The sequence below is a fragment of the Python bivittatus genome, unplaced genomic scaffold (genome assembly GCF_059951505.1).
Source record: "Python bivittatus isolate LINGU-HERP-01145 unplaced genomic scaffold, Pbiv_v1 ctg000700_np1212, whole genome shotgun sequence".
Taxonomy (NCBI): Eukaryota; Metazoa; Chordata; class Lepidosauria; order Squamata; family Pythonidae; genus Python; species Python bivittatus.
Window position 1 is genome coordinate 79,839,082 of NW_028277098.1, and position 18,009 is coordinate 79,857,090.

General features: G+C 38.7%; 1 protein-coding gene across 4 annotated transcripts in view; it reads left to right on the forward strand.

Annotated features, from left to right (window-relative positions):
- Window positions 1-18,009, forward strand: part of PPP1R16B (protein phosphatase 1 regulatory subunit 16B) — a 108,454-nt gene that overhangs the window by 61,145 nt on the left and 29,300 nt on the right. For all 4 annotated transcript variants that reach the window (XR_015798613.1, XM_088154568.1, XM_088154569.1 and 1 more), the window contains one exon: window positions 15,742-15,812. Coding sequence is in view for 3 of the 4 variants with exons in the window: in XM_088154568.1 (XP_088010694.1) it covers window positions 15,742-15,812 (71 nt within the window). In the remaining variant the exon portion in view is untranslated. The remainder of the gene's footprint in view (window positions 1-15,741; window positions 15,813-18,009) is intronic.

Here is an 18,009-nt window from a genome sequence, read left to right on the forward strand (position 1 = left end):
TTTCCTTCCTAAAACAGTATCTCCCTAATATATTTGACTTTTTTTTTCATTTTAACATAATCAGTTATTGGAGTTTGCATTTTTTTTGTCTATGTAATAGATGACTCTCAGAAGCCTGATGCCCTCTTTAGAATATGAGAATTTTCCTCATGTGCCTCCCACCCCACCCCACCCCACCCCACCAAACCAATCAGACTTAGAAGAATTAGACTTTACAGAAGAGACCCCGGAAGCAGGAGCATTCAAATCTTCAATTAAGAGGAACTTGCCACATGCAATCTACTTAGAGCTAGTATCTGCTACCACAGGAGCTCCTATTTCTCTTCAGTATTACATATCTCACATACTGGCAGAAGAGTCCATATCAGGTTCTCCTTCTCACTACTGTCATCTCCAACAACAAGTTGAGGCTGCCCCATAGAACCAGTGGGATTTTATGGGAAGCATTAATTCAGTTGGAAATTTGATTCACCTGCAGATCAAGTGGAACAGGATCAAGGCCTTTGCTTAACTGATGTCAAAATTCTGAATTTTATCCTTTCACTGTAGGAAAGAGCTTTGCTAATAATATGGAAGATTATTCTTTAAAGCTTGTACATGCAGAATATTCTTATAGGAGATGAAATCCATGCCAAAGGCACCATCCTAAGGCTTGTGAATGCAGAATCACACATTTTCCAGAGATGTAATCCTAGAATTGCATATTAGAAGGTTTGGGGGTTTTTTTTGTTTTGAGATGCAATGAATCATGTGTTTTTTGTAATTTCAAGATTGTTGTCCAACTGAAGGCTTAGATATATTATTTTTAGAAGAATAAAAGTACTTTATTAACCTTGAGCAGCCATTCCTTCTGCATGTATTTCATCTCCTGTAGTTGGAATTGTGCCTGTTGGCATGTTTGTCAACACACCTGCACATTTATGTTATCTTTTGTGTACATTCCTGCCAAGATCCCTGTTTGGTAATGGTCTCTGAGGCATAAGGAAATGCACTTTTTTTCTGTCACTCAACTATTTCTAGGGTTTGTAGCAGGGATAGCAGGAGTCCTCCCAGCTTCCATGATTCTCCCTCTAAGGTCTAGCAGGTACCCTTTTGTTTTTCTTATTCTAATGATGAATGTGATGCTATAAAGTCCATTCTTGATGAGGAATGCACCAGGGAGGACTTGGATGTACCCAGTTCATGTCAATTTATTTATTTATAAATAGAGGGAGTGCTATTGGCTTCATCTATGAACAAGACTTCTTGAGCCAACAATTGAAACCATGTTCATGAGTTACAAATCTTTGGAGAAAATGGAATATACATTGCCCCTGTACATTATCCTTGTCCCATGTTTGTTTTAAGGGAGTTCTCTCCATTTAGGAACCTTGAAGCAATCAGGTTTCTGTTCATGCGGAGACTACACTTATATATGAAGAAATTTATTTTTTGTTACTGATTCATTTAATGTATGGAGTTCAGGCTTTGTGCTTGATGTGATTCCAAGCCCAGTTTGATGTATTCAGTGACTATGGAAAACTTACCTTAAAAGAGCTTGAATGCTTGCCACAGTCATAAACAGAATTCAGTGTTGTCTGTTTAAACAGTGGTACAGTGTTCTCAGGAAGATGACTGAGTATAGTAATGCATATACATAAGATCTTGGTGAAAGGGATGTTTGTTGTTTTACCTCTATGAACTGATTATAATGTTTTATGGCCAGTTTTGGCCAATTATCACAAAAATACAAAGTAATGGCAACTTTGATTATATTATTAGTTATATTTCTGATTATATTAACATTTCTGATGAATTTCCATTAGTAAAATCCTCTCCTGTTTTGGTAAGTAAGTTTTGTAGTGTCTTCCTTGAGTTTTCCAGTTTTGGTAAGTTCAGTTTTTCATATATTTATCTAAGATTTATTCACAGTAGTTTTGTAGCGTGGAGTTAATTGCAATGTCTTCATTCTGTTTCCAAATAGGTTTTTGGTCCAAAGTTAGAATATGTTTTGAAAGAGCTTTTGTTTATATGGATTTGACTGTACTGCTGAGATAAACAGCTTTTGGGGCTCATCAGAATATATGGTTTCACATGTCAGCTGCCAGGTAAAGGAACTGTTTGAGATAGTCTTGGAAATAATTATTTTGCAATTCCATAATATACAGCTTATTTTGCTTTCAAAGGGAAGTGGCCTTTGGGGCAGAGATAAATGTTGGATTTAGAGCAAGAACAAGAGCAAGATTAAGCCTTTTTTAAAAACAAAATCCCTTATAAAAACACATTTGAATGAAAATGGATTGAGGTGATCCACCAAAACATCAGCTTTCTTTTAACATATGAAAACAATAAAATTAAGGATGAGCTATCCTTATTCTAGGAGATTGGAGATCTCTTATATCTTTTAGATCAGAATAGATTCTTAATGAAGGCACTCGTGGGTTCTTGATAACTTGCTCTAGGTATGGGTATAGAGTTGGGCCCATTTCACCTTTTCCCGTTTCCTAATTTTCCAATTCTAAATTCTCTCCTTAGTAGTTATTGGTCTATGGGAGAAAAATGCAGGCACTTCCTTGTGTCCTACCTACATTTCAGCTCCCTGCTCCTAATGCAAACAATAGATGTGGAGAAGGGAAAGATTTAGAAAAGTGTAGAAAGGGTTAGGTAAACAAGATTTATGCTACTTCTCCAATAAAATATGTACCCCTGGGAGTTATATTAGTAATGGATTATTATCCAGCATAATATGTAGTTTGACTCTAAAGGTGACTTGACAGATCGGGGATGGAGGGGAGAAAAAGACATTTTTGAGTTGTCCAAGGGGTTTTGTGAGTGGGGAAATGATACAAAGTGTATAGGTACTTGATTTATGTTGTGTGTGTGTGTGTGTGTGTGTGTGTATGTGGTTTTGAGTCAGTGTTGACTCCTGGAGACTGCCTGGACAAGTCCCTGCAGTTTTCTTGGCAAGATTTCAGAAGTGGTTTGCCATTACCTGCTTCCTAGGGCTGAGAGAGAGTGACTGGCCCAAGGTCACCCAGCTGGCTTTGTGCCTAAGGCAGGATTGGAACTCACAGTCTCCTGGTTTCTAGCCTGGTGCCTTAACCACTACACTAAACTGGCTCTTGATTATGTATGCAGACTATAATTATGTGCTTTTCCTTCAAAGTGTTAAGCCTATGTACACTGCATTACAGTTCTCTATTTCATATCTCAAAATAGTAGGAATCCAGAATTTGGAAGTGGATTTGAAGGGGTTTCTGGAATTCAGGGCCTTGGGGGCATCAGGTTGCAGCCCATGCTAGAAGGGTATATTGCCTTGCGCACATTATATTCTACATTTTCCAACAAATTCTAATATGCAGCTAGGTATTTGGGCATTTATGGAATATAGAAACAACTATATATCTAATGCCATAAACTCAGGAATATGTATAATACAATGGGGCAAAAAAGTATTTAGTCAGCCACCAATTGTGCAAGTTCTCCCACTTAAAATGATGAGAGAGGCCTGTAATTTTCATCATAGGTATACCTCAACTATGAGAGACAAAATGGGGAAAAAAATCCAGAAAATCACATTGTCTGATTTTTAAAGAATTTATTTGCAAATCATGGTGGAAAATAAGTATCTCACAGACCTGTAACTACTTCTTTAAGAGGCTCCTCTGTCCTCCACTCGTTACCTGTAGTAATGGCACCTGTTTGACCTTGTTATCAGTATAAAAGACACCTGTCCACAACCTCAAACAGTCACACTCCAAACTCCACTATGGTCAAGACCAAAGAGCTGTCGAAGGACACCAGAAACAAAATTGTAGACCTGCACCAGGCTGGGAAGATTGAATCTGCAATAGGCAAGCAGCTTGGTGTGAAGAAATCAACTGTGGGAGCAATAATTAGAAAATGGAAGACATACAAGACCACTGATAATCTCCCTCGATCTGGGGTTCCATGCAAGATCTCACCCTGTGGGGTCAAAATGATCACAAGAACGGTGAGCAAAAATCCCAGAACCACACGGGGGGACCTAGTGAGTGACCTGCAGAGAGCTGGGACCAAAGTAACAAAGGCTACCATCAGTAACACACTATGCTGCCAGGGACTCAAATCCTGCAGTGCCAGATGTCTCCCCCTGCTTAAGCCAGTACATGTCTGGGCCCATCTGAAGTTTGCTAGAGAGCATTTGGATGATCCAGAAGAGGATTGGGAGAATGTCATATGGTCAGATGAACGTTTTGGTCTAAACTCAACTCGTTGTGTTTGGAGGAGAGAGAATGCTGAGTTGCATCCAAAGAACACCATACCTACTGTGAAGCATGGGGATGGAAACATCATGCTTTGGGGCTGTTTTTCTGCAAAGGGACCAGGACGACTGATGCGTGTAAAGGAAAGAATGAATGGGGCCATGTATTGTGAGATTTTGAGTGAACACCTCCTTCCATCAGCAAGGGCATTGAAGATGAAACGTGGCTGGGTCTTTCAGCATGACAATGATCCCAAACACACCGCCCAGGCAATGAAGGAGTGGCTTCGTAAGAAGCATTTCAAGGTCCTGGAGTGGCCTAGCCAGTCTCCAGATCTCAACCCCATGGAAAACCTTTGGAGGGAGTTGAAAGTCCATGTTGCCCAGCGACAGCCCCAAAACATCACTGCTCTAGAGGAGATCTGCATGAAGGAATGGGCCAAAATACCAGCAACAGTGTGTGAAAACCTTGTGAAGACTTACAGAAAACGTTTGACCTCTGTCATTGCCAACAAAGGATATGTAACAAAGTATTGAGATGAACTTTTGATATTGGCCAAATACTTATTTTCCCCCATGATTTGCAAATAAATTCTTTAAAAATCAGACAATGTGATTTTCTGGATTTTTTCCCCCATTTTGTCTCTCATAGTTGAGGTATACCTATGATGAAAATTACAGGCCTCTCTCATCTTTTTAAGTGGGAGAACTTGCACAATTGGTGGCTGACTAAATACTTTTTTCACCACTGTATATGCAGAGGAAAAAATTGTGTTACTGTTGTGCTGAAATTTGTTATCTGCATTCAGTCCTATAAGGGGGATTGAAGTGTGGGAGGGGCGAGCTTGATTTAATTAATTATATTTATAGCTTGCCTTTCCTCAAGAAGCTTCAGGCCAGTTCTCAGTAAGTGTGTTGGTACTGCTGTTATCATCCACATGAGTATGTACAAGCAGAATGAGTCTGCAATGACAAGCAAAAGTGTCCTGCTATATTCCCAAAGGAATTGATACCATGCAGTGCAGAATGTAAAGGAGCCCGTCACTTATTTCTTTTGTAGATGCAATATTTTTTGTTCTGCAATCAGCCTCATTGTTCTTCCTGCACTGAACCAGTGAGTCAGTTTCCGTTGTTTGTGTGATTTGTTTTTTGTTCGGTTATAAAAGACCTTTTTAACAGACAGAAAACTGCAAACAGAAAAAGCCTAATGCAGGAGGTGTGGGCATATATTTTACTTAATAACAGTGGAACAGATTGCAGTTTGTCACTGTGTGACTTTAAGCTTGGGGGAACAGTCTAGAAAATAGTTTCTTGTGTGGGCAGCTTTAACAACAGGGTGATAAAAGAACATTCAAAGGAGGCTGAAGAATTAAAAAGTGCTGTAAGGAGAAGGCGTTGATGAGGTTAAAGAGGGTAAATTCATTTTTGGCACCCAAAATATTAGATTATAATCAGTGCTACCGATGCACTGAAGAACAATGTGTGTCTCTTTCTAACCCCTTCAAAAGTTACATAATCCACGGCAATTATAAAATAATTGGAATTGCTGGTCCATTCAAGGGATTTAGATGTTTAATAATACACATTTCCATCATTTTAATTGTGGTAAGACTAGACAAACAAACAAAAAACAGTCCAAGGAAAAAAAGCTGTAGCTTGGTCTTGAAGGACCTGCCTTGCACTGGGTTGTATCTTGGCATTTATAGGTAGCCCTAGAAGGCCTCTTTCTGAAAACCCTAGAGAGTTATTGCCAGTCAAGGAAATAATTCAGGTCACACATTGTTCTAAGCTGTAATATAGTTTCTTTTTCTTTGAATTAGCATGCTCTGTGAACTTATAGTTTACAAACACCATCAGTTTGTTGAATAAAACATATGTGGTATATTCAACAAATTGTGATTCAGCAAACCTAGCCTAGTAAGATATATGGTGGAGTTCAATGAGTTACATCGGGAGTGGCTCTCAGCCTAATTCAATATGTACTTGTACTTAATTTCGGAAGATCTATCTAACAAATTCAACTCTCTGGTAAGACTTCCGTGACCCTCGCCTGGCAGTTCAAAACAGAGAGAACAGAGTAGAAAAGAAGAAGCATCCATTTTGGCTTTGGCTGTGCTTACAACTGGTGTGCAGAATCCAATAAATTACCCTCATGTAGTTTCTCAACGGCAGCCAGTTTGATCTAATGGTTAAGGCCCCAGGCTAGAAACCGGGAGATGAGTTCTAGTCCCACCTTAGGCACAAAGTCAGCTGGGTGACCTTGGGCCAGTCATTCTTTCTCAGCCCTAGGAAGGAGGCAATGGCAAACCACTTCTGAAATCTTACCAAGAAAACTGCAGGGACTAGTCCAGGCAGTCACCAGAAGTCAACACTGACTCAAAGGCATGCACGTATGCGCACACACACATCCATACACATTTCCTCAACAGGAAATGTTCCACATATGTGGCTCAGATGATCAATTAGTCTGACTTGGTGCTGGCAAATTCTTTGATTTGAAATAGTATGTGTGTGTTACAACTGGAGTAGGGTTTAATGCTCCTTAAAAATCAGCATTTCTTTTCTCACTCATAGATAGAAAGATGTGTATTTCTAAGATTACAGTCTCATATTAAGGAGAGCCATGGCTTGTTTTAACTTTGATGGTTGAGTAAGCCACAGTGGCAGTGTTCACACACAATTTTAAGCAATCCACAGTGGTTGGGTTCATGTATCACATTAAACCAAAAGCAAGCATTTGGTTTGATGGGTGAACCTCATCATCCCTTCAGTGGCTAACTTGTTACATTAAAAATTGCAGTCCTAAAATTTGTATGTCTGAAATTCAAATATGGCATTAAAAGGAGGAGACATATCACTTCTCTTGTCCATGTGATTCCTCCCTGTCAATTTTACTTCCCCTTTCTTCTGTTGTTTTGGCCATTTTCTCTACATTTTAAAAAGTAAAACAAAAAACCATAATGAAAAAGAACAAGAACATATGAGTGTTGTTCAGCTTTGCTTGGCTTGCCTTCAGGTCAGGATCAAGTAATTGACCACCAATTGAAGATCATTGAAGTGTAGCCTTCAGCCACACTGTGATCTTAAGATTGTCATGTTTATGGAACACCTTGAGAAATTATGCTTCTAAGAGATAAGTCGCTACACTGAATGGTTCCTTCTGACTGCTTCTCTGTTTTCTTTGTTGAATAATAACCTTTGGAAAGCCTAAACTTATGATCCAAAGTTGCAAGCTTAAGCCTGAACACAGATGAAGGCCTGTAATGTCAGTGAAAGGTCAAGTGAGCATATTCTAGGAACAGCTCTCAGGATAAAGAAGTAATTGGGAAGTAGAGACATTCATGAAATTGAAAGTCAGGGGAGAGAGGACTATGAAATGAAGCAGCAGTCTGGCAGTTTATTTTAGCTGTGTGAAATTACCTCTTCTACATGGTCTTCGCAAGAAACAGGGTCTGCCCTGGGGCTCAAATCCTTACAATATAGTGTAGTAGGCATACTAGAGACAAGCAGTGTAATGTAGGCAGGAGGGCATTGAGAACTGTTCGGTAGTGTCTTGATTCCTAGTTCAACAGGTAAGACTGTCATATATCATGCAATTCTTATAAACAAGCTTTATCCAAGGGTAACCATTTAAGAATTTCCAGCCATGAAAAGTAAATTAGAGAAGAGGAATATCACTGACTCATGGAGGTACTGTCTGCAACTTCATATCATGATGCACTGCCCTTGAAACAATTAAATGTCCAAAACTAAGCCATCAAATTTAAAAACAGAATCTTTCAATCAGTGAAATGAAAAGTTCTGCAACCCCTGAGCTTCAGAATTGCCTACTCCCTCATTCTTTCCTCTGCAGAGTTTAGAGCAGGGATGGGTACTTCCCAGAGCCCTGTCTGACTATAGACATTGAAAATCAGTGGCAGTTTTTCCTGTCTCTCATTTTAAACATGGAAAACACACAAAATATGTAGCATAAGCTTTAAAAGAGCTCTAACCTGGTTTCTAGAGCAAAGAGTTCCATTGGATTTTCTCCAAATCCCAGGAAAAATTCCTGTCCCCACTACATATATGACATAGAGCAAATCCATACAGCCTCCTTGCCCCAGCACAAGGATGGCCTGCTAACTATTTCCAGAGAAACATCTGCTTACCACCGCCTATATCTTATTATTTACCTGCCACTGAGGCAGTCTAAGGATGGCTTTAGGTACTCTGCTCTGGGAGTGGTTTTACTGTCTTATTCTGCCTCCCGATGTTGTGTGTAGGCAATGTTAATACACATGGTCAGCCTGAAATGATGTGTTCTGTGCTGGCAAACCTGTGATTCCAATTAGTTCTGCTGGTTTCCTGTGTGTAACCCTCTTCATTCAGCCCTTAAACTGTTCTCCCACCACTCAGTTTTCTTGAGGGAAACCTGCTTTAGCAGCCACTATTTTCCCTTTTTTAAATGGGTTGGTCCACCTACAAAGTGAAAGCCCTGAAATGGACTAGTTTTTAGGTATCTTGTGTGGCCACTCTTCTTGGGTTAGCATTCCTGGCATAGTTAAGCCCTCACACTAGGAACCGATTTTGATTTTGATTTGGTGTCTCCCCAAAAGCCTAGAAATTGTAATGCCATTTCAAAAATATTTTATCTTATACAACTAAAGTTCCCAGGATGTTCTTGGGAGGAGAGAATAAGAAGCAAAATAATGCTCATCTGGCATAGAAGTTGTCTTTCTTTACACACTTGAAGTCCCATTTGCTGTACTGCTGTCATCTTGTTGCAAAATCTTGACAAATGGTCTTGAAATGCAGCGGGAAAACAGAACAATATCATAGCTAAGCCAGCAAGAATGCAAACCCATTTACACCTGCCTGCACAGTTATCTTCTCCATCTGCTGGAAACCACCCTAAATTGGCTCTGAAATGTACAGGGGTTTCTGTGCCCTATATGCTTTGTAAGACTGCATTAGAGTAAAATATGAATGGAATTCAATGAACCAAAAACATCAGCATGATTAGCAACTTGTATTTCAGAAAAGCTTTTTGGCCTAGATCAAGTGTAGAAATGTTTTTAAGGGCTACTGCTTTTTTCTGGTGACATGTTCATATATCCCTTTTTCTACCAATACACAGAGCCATATTTACTCCTGGGGTTTATGAATAGCTTTCCCAATATACGTGGAGTTCAAACAATGCACTGAATCAAAATGTGCTTTCTTTGGTTTTGGCTTGAGATGTTGTATGAACTCAGCCACTGTTTATTGAGCAAATCGTAGTTCAATATGAAAACATAGCTTTATTTTTTTCTTCCTTTCTAAGTAATTGTCTGATATATTCTGGGAAAGAAATACAGTAGCAGAAAGATTTCAGGGACTTAGAGGGATTTTATGTGATGAGTTGGTGCATCTTCACAGGCAACATGCTGTACCCACTCCCATTTTCTGTAGAGCAGGCAAAGGATGTTGTCTGGTCAACACGAGCAGCCACATTGTAATAAATGACTGAACTATTTGTGTGCAGGGGGAAAAGGGGTGTGAATAGGTAGGGTTTTTTTCCTTATAGCTTCTAGGCATCTTGGACCAACACAATGCTATCCAATATAATTAATCAGCAGTAATTAATCAAAACAAACAAAAAGAGGTATTCTTTCATAAATACGCAGTCAATGTCAAATTTGCTTCAACAATGTGTAGGGATGATCACTAGCATATATAACTATTTGACAGGATCAGGCACACTGATGGAGGATAAAGCCACAAAATGGTTCTGAAAGCTCAGTCAAGAACAATATACAGGTGAAACTCGAAAAATTAGAATATCGTGCAAATGTTCATTTATGTCAGTAAGGCAACTCAAAAGGTGAAACCAATATATGAGATAGACACATTACATGCAAGGCGAGATATGTCAAGTCTTACTTCGGTATAATTGTGATGATTATGGTGTACAGCTTATGAAAATCCCAAATTCACAATCTCAGAAAATTAGAATAGTGTGAAAAGGTTCAATATTCTAGGCTCAAAGTGTCCCACTCTAATCAGCTAATGAATCCATAGCACCTGCAAAGGGTTCCTGAGCTTTAAATGGTCTCTCAGGCTGGTTCAGTAGGAATCACAATCATGGGAAAGACTGCTGACCTGACAGTTGTGCAGAAAACCATCATTGACACCCTCCATAAGCAGGGAAAGCCCCAAAAGGTAATTGCAAAAGACGTTGGATGTTCCCAAAGTGCTGTATCAAAGCACATCAATAGAAGGTTGTGTGGAAGAAAAAGGTGCACAAGCAGCAGGGATGACCGCAGCCTGGAGAGGATTGCCAGGAAAAGGCCATTCAAAAGTGTTGGGGACTTTCACAAGGAGTGGACTGAGGCTGGAGTTAGTGCATCAAGAGCCACCACACACAGATGGATCCTGGACATGAGCTTCAAATGTCGTATTCCTCTTGTCAAGCCGCTCCTGAACAACAAACGACGTCAGAAGTGTCTTACTTGGGCTACAGGAAAAAAAGAACTGGTCTGTTGCCCAGTGGTCCAACGTCCTCTTTTCTGATGAGAGCAACTTTTGCATCTCATTTGGGAACCAAGGACCCAGAGTCTGGAGGAAGAATGGAGAGACACAATGCACAATGCTTGAAGTCCAGTGTGAAGTTTCCATAGTCTGTGTTGATTTGGGGAGCCATGTCATCTGCTGGTGTTGGTCCACTGTGCTTCATTAAGTCCAGGGTCAACGCAGCCGTCTACCAGGAGATTTTGGAGCACTTCATGCTTCCTTCCACAGATGAGCTTTATGGGGATGCTGACTTCATTTTCCAGCAGGACATGGCACCTGCCCACACTGCCAGAAGTACCAAAACCTGGTTCAATGACCATGGGATTACTGTGGTTGATTGGCCAGCAAACTCGCCTGACCTGAACCCCATAGAGAATCTATGGGGCATTGCCAAGAGAAAGATGAGGGACATGAGACCGAACAATGCAGCGGAGCTGAAGGCCGCTATTGAAGCATCCTGGTCTTCCATAACACCTCAGCAGTGCCCCAGGCTGATAGCATCCATGCCACGCTGCATTGCGGCAGTCATTGCTGCAAAAGGGGCCCAAACCAAGTACTGAGTACATATGCATCCTTATACTTTGCAGAGGTCCGATATTGTTCTATTTCCAATCCTTGTGTTATTGATGTCATGTAATATTCTAATTTTCTGAGATTGTGAATTTGGGGTTTTCATAAACTGTACGCCATAATCATCACAATTATACCAAAGTAAGGCTTGACATATCTCGCTTTGCATGTAATGCGTCTATCTAATATATTGGTTTCACCTTTTGAGTTACCTTACTGACATAAATGAACATTTGCACGATATTCTAATTTTTTGAGTTTCACCTGTACCTCTAATACAAATATTAGGAATAAGAAACCGAAGTCTTTGTCCATATCCATGTGTATCTTTCTAGATAACACTGGTTTGCATTGTGGGATGCTCAGCAAATTAGGTATAACATCCCACTGTACACTTAAGATTTTTGGATGCGTGTGTATATCCAAGGGCTAAAGAACATGTGGTAGAAGAAAGAACAGAACAGGCAAGGTTATTTTCTTCTGAAATGTATTATAAAATATAAGGGAGGTAAAAAGAACTGATGAAATTTGATTTTCATGTAGCAACTTGGCTATATCACTGGAAGCAGAGCCAGTGTGATTACAGATACTCATGTCATTAGTACACAATGGCTTTTAAATGAGCCAGATTGAATTAAGCATCCTAATGGAAATTGCATCCAAAGTAAATCAGAAAATCCAGAGTCACTGGCGAGTGACACATTTATTAGTCAGTTCCTCCAAGGCGGGCAGGAGAAACACACATACATTCTGGGTTGCACAAACTACCTCTTTGGATGAGTTGAAAAATAAATAGAATGCATTGTTCAGATGAGAAAGGAAAAGCAGGGGGAAATCATAAAGGAAAGTAAAAGTCTATCATATGTTTGCAAATGCTATTGGCTATTTAAAGTCTTCCCTAAAACGAATTTATGAATAATTCCCAAATGTAAGTTTTCTCTCTCTTTCTCTCTCTCTCTCTCTCGACTCTATGATGACATTTTAAATAGAATTAACTAAAAGTGTCCATTTTTAATGCATACTGAAGAAGGAAGGACGTCTAACCCAGATTTCTCCTGTCTAGCACCTTCCAGATGTGCAGATGATGAATTGCTGCTTTTTTCATCCCCAGCTAGCATGGTCATGTCAGGTATAGCCCAATGCATGTGGAAGGCAACAAAATAGGAAATATTAATCTAAGCAAATCATAATATATAGATAGATATAGATATAGTATATGTTTGTGTGTATGTGATACTGTGCAAATAGAATAGATTGTTTAACTGGTCAATATGAAAAGAAGCTGTAATTTTTCATGTCATACACACATACACACACAAGGAACTTTCAGAACGTCTGAATAAATTTTATTCCATCCAATATGTATTAGAAATTCTTTTATTATGGATATTGTACAGTAGACAGTAACAAACAACTTACTTGAATAATAAAAATGTACTCTGAATAAAACAATACTGCAAGATAAATTATATTATTGGGGTCCTATAATTATTCATAAAACTATTAAGTTAATCCTAACAATTTACATTGTTAGCATAAAAATATTGTTTTTCTCCCCACAACACACAGTTGTAAGGACTGTAACAGCCACTATGTGGGACAGACAGGCAGAAGACTAGCGGAGCGTATCCATGAACACCAGCTAGCAGTTAGAAGGCACGATGAAAAGTCCTTAATCTCACAACACATGGACAGACTCAACCATAGTTTCAGTTAGAAAACTGTGAGCATCTTAGACCAAGCTAAATCCAAAAATGTGAGGGAATTCCTGAAAGCTTGGAATTCAAGCAAATCAGCCATCAGTAGATACATAGAAATAAACTATATTTACACACCATTCAAAAGAGACAATAAAAAGGCTAAGAAGGAAACAAAAAGACCAGAAAACATCCTCTCCAGCAGCCAACACCCAGATATGTAAGAATTAACATCAGGCAAACAATCAAGCAGAAAACAATACCCTAATCAAGGAACTACCAAGGAGTAAACCACACCTCACCAAAACTGGCAGAGCAAGCTACTGTATATAAACAGGCAGCAAATCCCACCCTCACTAATACTGATAATGTTATCTAACTGGGTACTGAAATGTCTGCAAGCAAAGAACGAAGCTCAGGGAGCACCAAGGACTCCTTGCAGCTCAGTGAAGACTGAGCATGCATATGAAGTATCTTGGAGGAGGTCATGGCTGACCATCTTGGACAACTAGTGCTTGCAAAGAAGGCTTTTATTCATTTGTCCTGCCTCATTCACAAAAACGTACAAGCAGTCAAGATAGTTGTGCATCTTCAGTTCAGATATTTTTAATTCAATAGATAAAAATGAATACAGGTAGTCCTCACTTAAGGTAATTGGGACCAAAATTTCCATTGCTAAGTGATTCAGTCATAAAGTGTAATGTTACATGACTGTGCCACTTACTGATGGAAATTCCAGCACTTCTGGTTGCCATCTTTAAGACAATCACTGCAGATTGTTAAGCAAGAACATTACATGGTCACCATTTGTGATTTCCTGTCAGCTTCCCCATTGACCTTGCCTATAGGAAGCCAGCAAACAAGGTCTCAAATGGCAATTATGTGACGCAGGACACTGACCAGTGTAAATATGGGGACTGGTCATAACTACAACTTGTTCAGCACTGTTGTAAGTTTGAACGGTCACTGAACAAGAGGTCGTTAAGTGAGGACCACCTGTACATATACATTAATGTTTGTACATAGTAATCGTGCTATTTACTTTTGGGGTAAACATTATACAAAGTGCAGTGATGAGAAGTAATGGGCAAAGAAATAGCACTATATCTTTCTACCTTTCTATTGCAAACTGTCCTTCCACCATTTCCATATACTCATTCATGCATTGCCTTTTGTTCTTTATACTTTTAATCTCTTTCTCTTTCTCTTTGAGGAACTCATCAATTCCATCCAACCACAACTGTTTTCTTCTTTGACTCAGTCATTTTTCCATATGTAGATTTCTTCTCTCTCTCTGTCAGATATCCATACTCACTTAACCACCATACCACACTGCTATATATATTTATGCCAATGTGCTGTAGTGATTAAGATGCTGGACTAGGGGAGGGGATACCCAGGTTCTAGTCCTCCCTTAAGCATGGAAACTAGCTGGATCACTTTGGTCCAGTGATTCTCTCTCAGCCTTAGACTGGGAAGTTGAAAAGTATCTATCTATCCCACACTGGACCAGCATGATAGATTACAGTCCATAACCTTCAGAGAAGAGCCTTTCATCCTGCAGTGAATTGATGTTAATTCATTATCTCTGTATAACCAAACAACCTAAACATACTTCATTCACGCTGGTCACTACTTTTGTATTCAGTCCACAGTGATTCATCACACTTTCATTTTTGGCCCTGTCTCTTCCTGCTTTGTCATGCATTCTTCTTAAGTGCCCCAATTTTTACTTCCTTCAGTTTCTTTTTATGTTTTCTCTGAGATACTCAACTATCAGTTCCATATGACAAAGTGGGCAGAAGCATCCCCCTATACAAAGACATTTTCATTTCTCTTGACAAACATTCATTCTTTGAAACAAACTGCATATTATTCACTATCTTTCTACAGCATTTGCACATCTTAAAATTTCTCCACCCATTTTAATCTTTAGTAAATAGTCTACCAGAGTACATAAATTCATATGCTAGTTTTTTACCATTTACAGTATGTATATAGTAGCTTCCAATTGTTCACTCCACTTTCCCTGTCAAACACAACTATTTTGTTATTCTGCTTATAGTTTCTTTAAATCCCTTGAATCTGATGTCTGTGGTGAAGAACCAATGCTTTGCATCTTTACACTGCTTTCCTGATGTAGATGAGCAACTAAGATGTTAACTTCCAAAGTTCTCATTTTTCTGTACATTTCTAACCATCTAATGCCGGGTTCATCTTTAGGGACCAGGAGGCACATTTGAAGTCCTCTTGCAAAATATCTGGGCAACCTTTCAAATATTGTTGAAGTGCAAGTCTCATTGTGCATCACCATTGACCATACTGATTTAAACTCATCAGAACTGAAGTTCAGTAACTTTGAAGGACAGCACATTACCAGTGCTTGATTTGAAGCAATGAAACTCTGATAATTGTGAGTGGGAAATAGGATCCGGCTGCCAGATGTTTCAGTGTTAATTAAACACTAGAGCAATAGCATGCTGTAACAGTGCAGTTGGAGAGAACTGAATAGATAGCTTTTCAAACAATTGTTGAGAGAAAGTTCTTGGCTTTAAGATAGTGCTTGTTCTGTTGAACTCAGTAATAATATAAGGCACATTCAGCTTATTAGTTTGTGCATTTTAGACATAGTTGTTCCCTTTGGGGCCAATTGTTTGTTCCATCTAAGTATGAAATGTAATAAACTTTTCTGAGGATAAATCTTTGTCTTGTCTCTTTCAGTCTGTTATTTATTGAACAACGACTTCAGTCCAGATCTGTGCAATGAAGATGGATTAACTGCACTGCATCAAGTAAGCATTTGGAGAGCTGAAATGTGACATCATTTAGGGATAAAGGAAGAAAAATAGTTGTACATCAGGATTTCTGTGTTGCCAGTGTAGTGGTCTAGGAATAACTTAGGACAGTAGAAAATACTTGACTGTAATACACAAAAGTGGCTACTACCTTGAAGAAAACATTCAGTTGAGCTTTTTGAGAAATAGGGATAGACCAAATCATATTTTCCTTGCTACCCATTGGGAAAACTGGAGGTATCCAACCACCGCCTTCTATGGTGCAAAACCTGTCTGGGACAGAAATTGTATTTCCATTTCTGAAGTTAATTGGTTTTGATGCATGATTTAATTTAAGAAAATGACATGGGTGGCGATGGTAGGAGTTAATTCTCCTTCTTCAATTCTAAATCCCTGCACCCACCCATATTTGCGTTTATTCAGAGAAAAAGCTGTTGGCTGCAACAGTTCCTTCTAGCCACTCTAGCCACTCCTGGGCTTTTTGCTTAATTTAGGTGGAAGGAGAATAATGTTTCCCATTAGCAGATAAGTGAGTTAAAATAAGCAGCAGGAGACCCTGGAAGTCAGCATGCATGTCAGTGATCTTGCAGAATAAGAAGTAGACATATCATAATAGGACTAATACAAGTTATAATCTACTGATTTTTTCCCCACTTATGAAGGACTCTGTATATTTTGCTTAAGGATGAAGATGGGTGAGAGTGATTCTTGGATTTTATATTTTTAAAAATGAGAGCTCTGTCATTGTTTTTACATCCTCACAGTGCTACAGGAAGTCTTGAATACAAGCTAAAATTATCAGTACACCAGTCCCCTGTCTCCTTCCATGTTCCATCTTGATTTCATGAGTTCAATACTAAGTCATCTCCTTATTTTCTTCTTTCCCCTCCCCATGTTTTTGTGTTAATGTCTTACCTAATGAAAATTAAGAGAGCTCAAGAATGTGCACATTGCTCTAATAAAGGTATTGCCTAGTACGTAATTCAGAATGTTGTCATATTGGCAACATGGTTTACTCAACTATTTGCTTTTTGATTCTTTTTTTTTTCTGATGCTACATTTTATTTCTGTTTTAATTTTAAGCATATGATCCAGAGCAATGAGTGATTTTGAAATATAATAATTAAATAAAATAACAAAAGTAATCATAAAAAATATTGCACATTAGAAGGCAGATTGTTTAGGCAGGTTGAATTCAGTCTCTTTTTAACTTTTATCACTATTTGGAAATCAATGGGCAACTGGACTTTTGGGGTGGGAGACACCATTTGGAGATTTCTCTTTAAGCTTGTAATTATTTTAAGTTCTGTGCGATGGCTTGATATTCATATAACCTGAATTCATTCATAGTTTTTTAAAGAGTTGCTGAATAATGTTAATGTTAATGTATAACACTTATACCAGGTGTTTTCAAACTTTTTCAGGCCATGGAATTTGTCAGTTAAAAAAACCAAATTTCCTGGAAACCCTGATCAAGAGGCAAAGCTCTAGTGATAGAAAATTGGCTGTGTTTGAGTGAATGTTTTTCTTTTTTGCTCTTAGTTCCTCATGGAGCCCCAGTCAAGTTCTCCCAATTACTTAGGTTCCACAGAACACAGTTTGAAAAACCTTGCTTTATCTCAGTTATGGAAATGGAAGAAGAGTATTGGATTTTGAATGATCAGCTTTGGGTTTCTTTTTGCTCCTGGCATTTGACATTAAACTTACCAAAGGTGTCATAAATCCATTTTATGGGTTTAAACGAAAATTCCTCAGGAATTCCTAAGAAAGGTGCTGAGTTATCAGTTGCTGTGTGTTATATAGGGAACCACGAAACATCTATATGAATGACATATTCATTCATGGGTACAACTTGAAGGCTTGTTGTGAAGATAAATAAAAAGAGGACTCCATCTTTACCACCCAGAACTGATCAGGTAGACAGGCTGGAAATGCTAAATAGGAATAAGTTGCTTCAGACCATGTACAATATATAAATAAAATCTTGGTGCTGTGGACTTCTTTATTAGCTCACTGAGTTTTCATTTAAATTGTTTAGCCTTCAGCAAATACATTCCAGACCACTGTGAGCCAAAATCTTAAGTAGATGGTTCCTGAGAATGTACCATTTATATTCTCTGTATAAAAAAAGACCAGTCAAACTTGAAGATATGTATACATTAAAACCTTTTTTGTCGTTTTGGAGAGAATATTG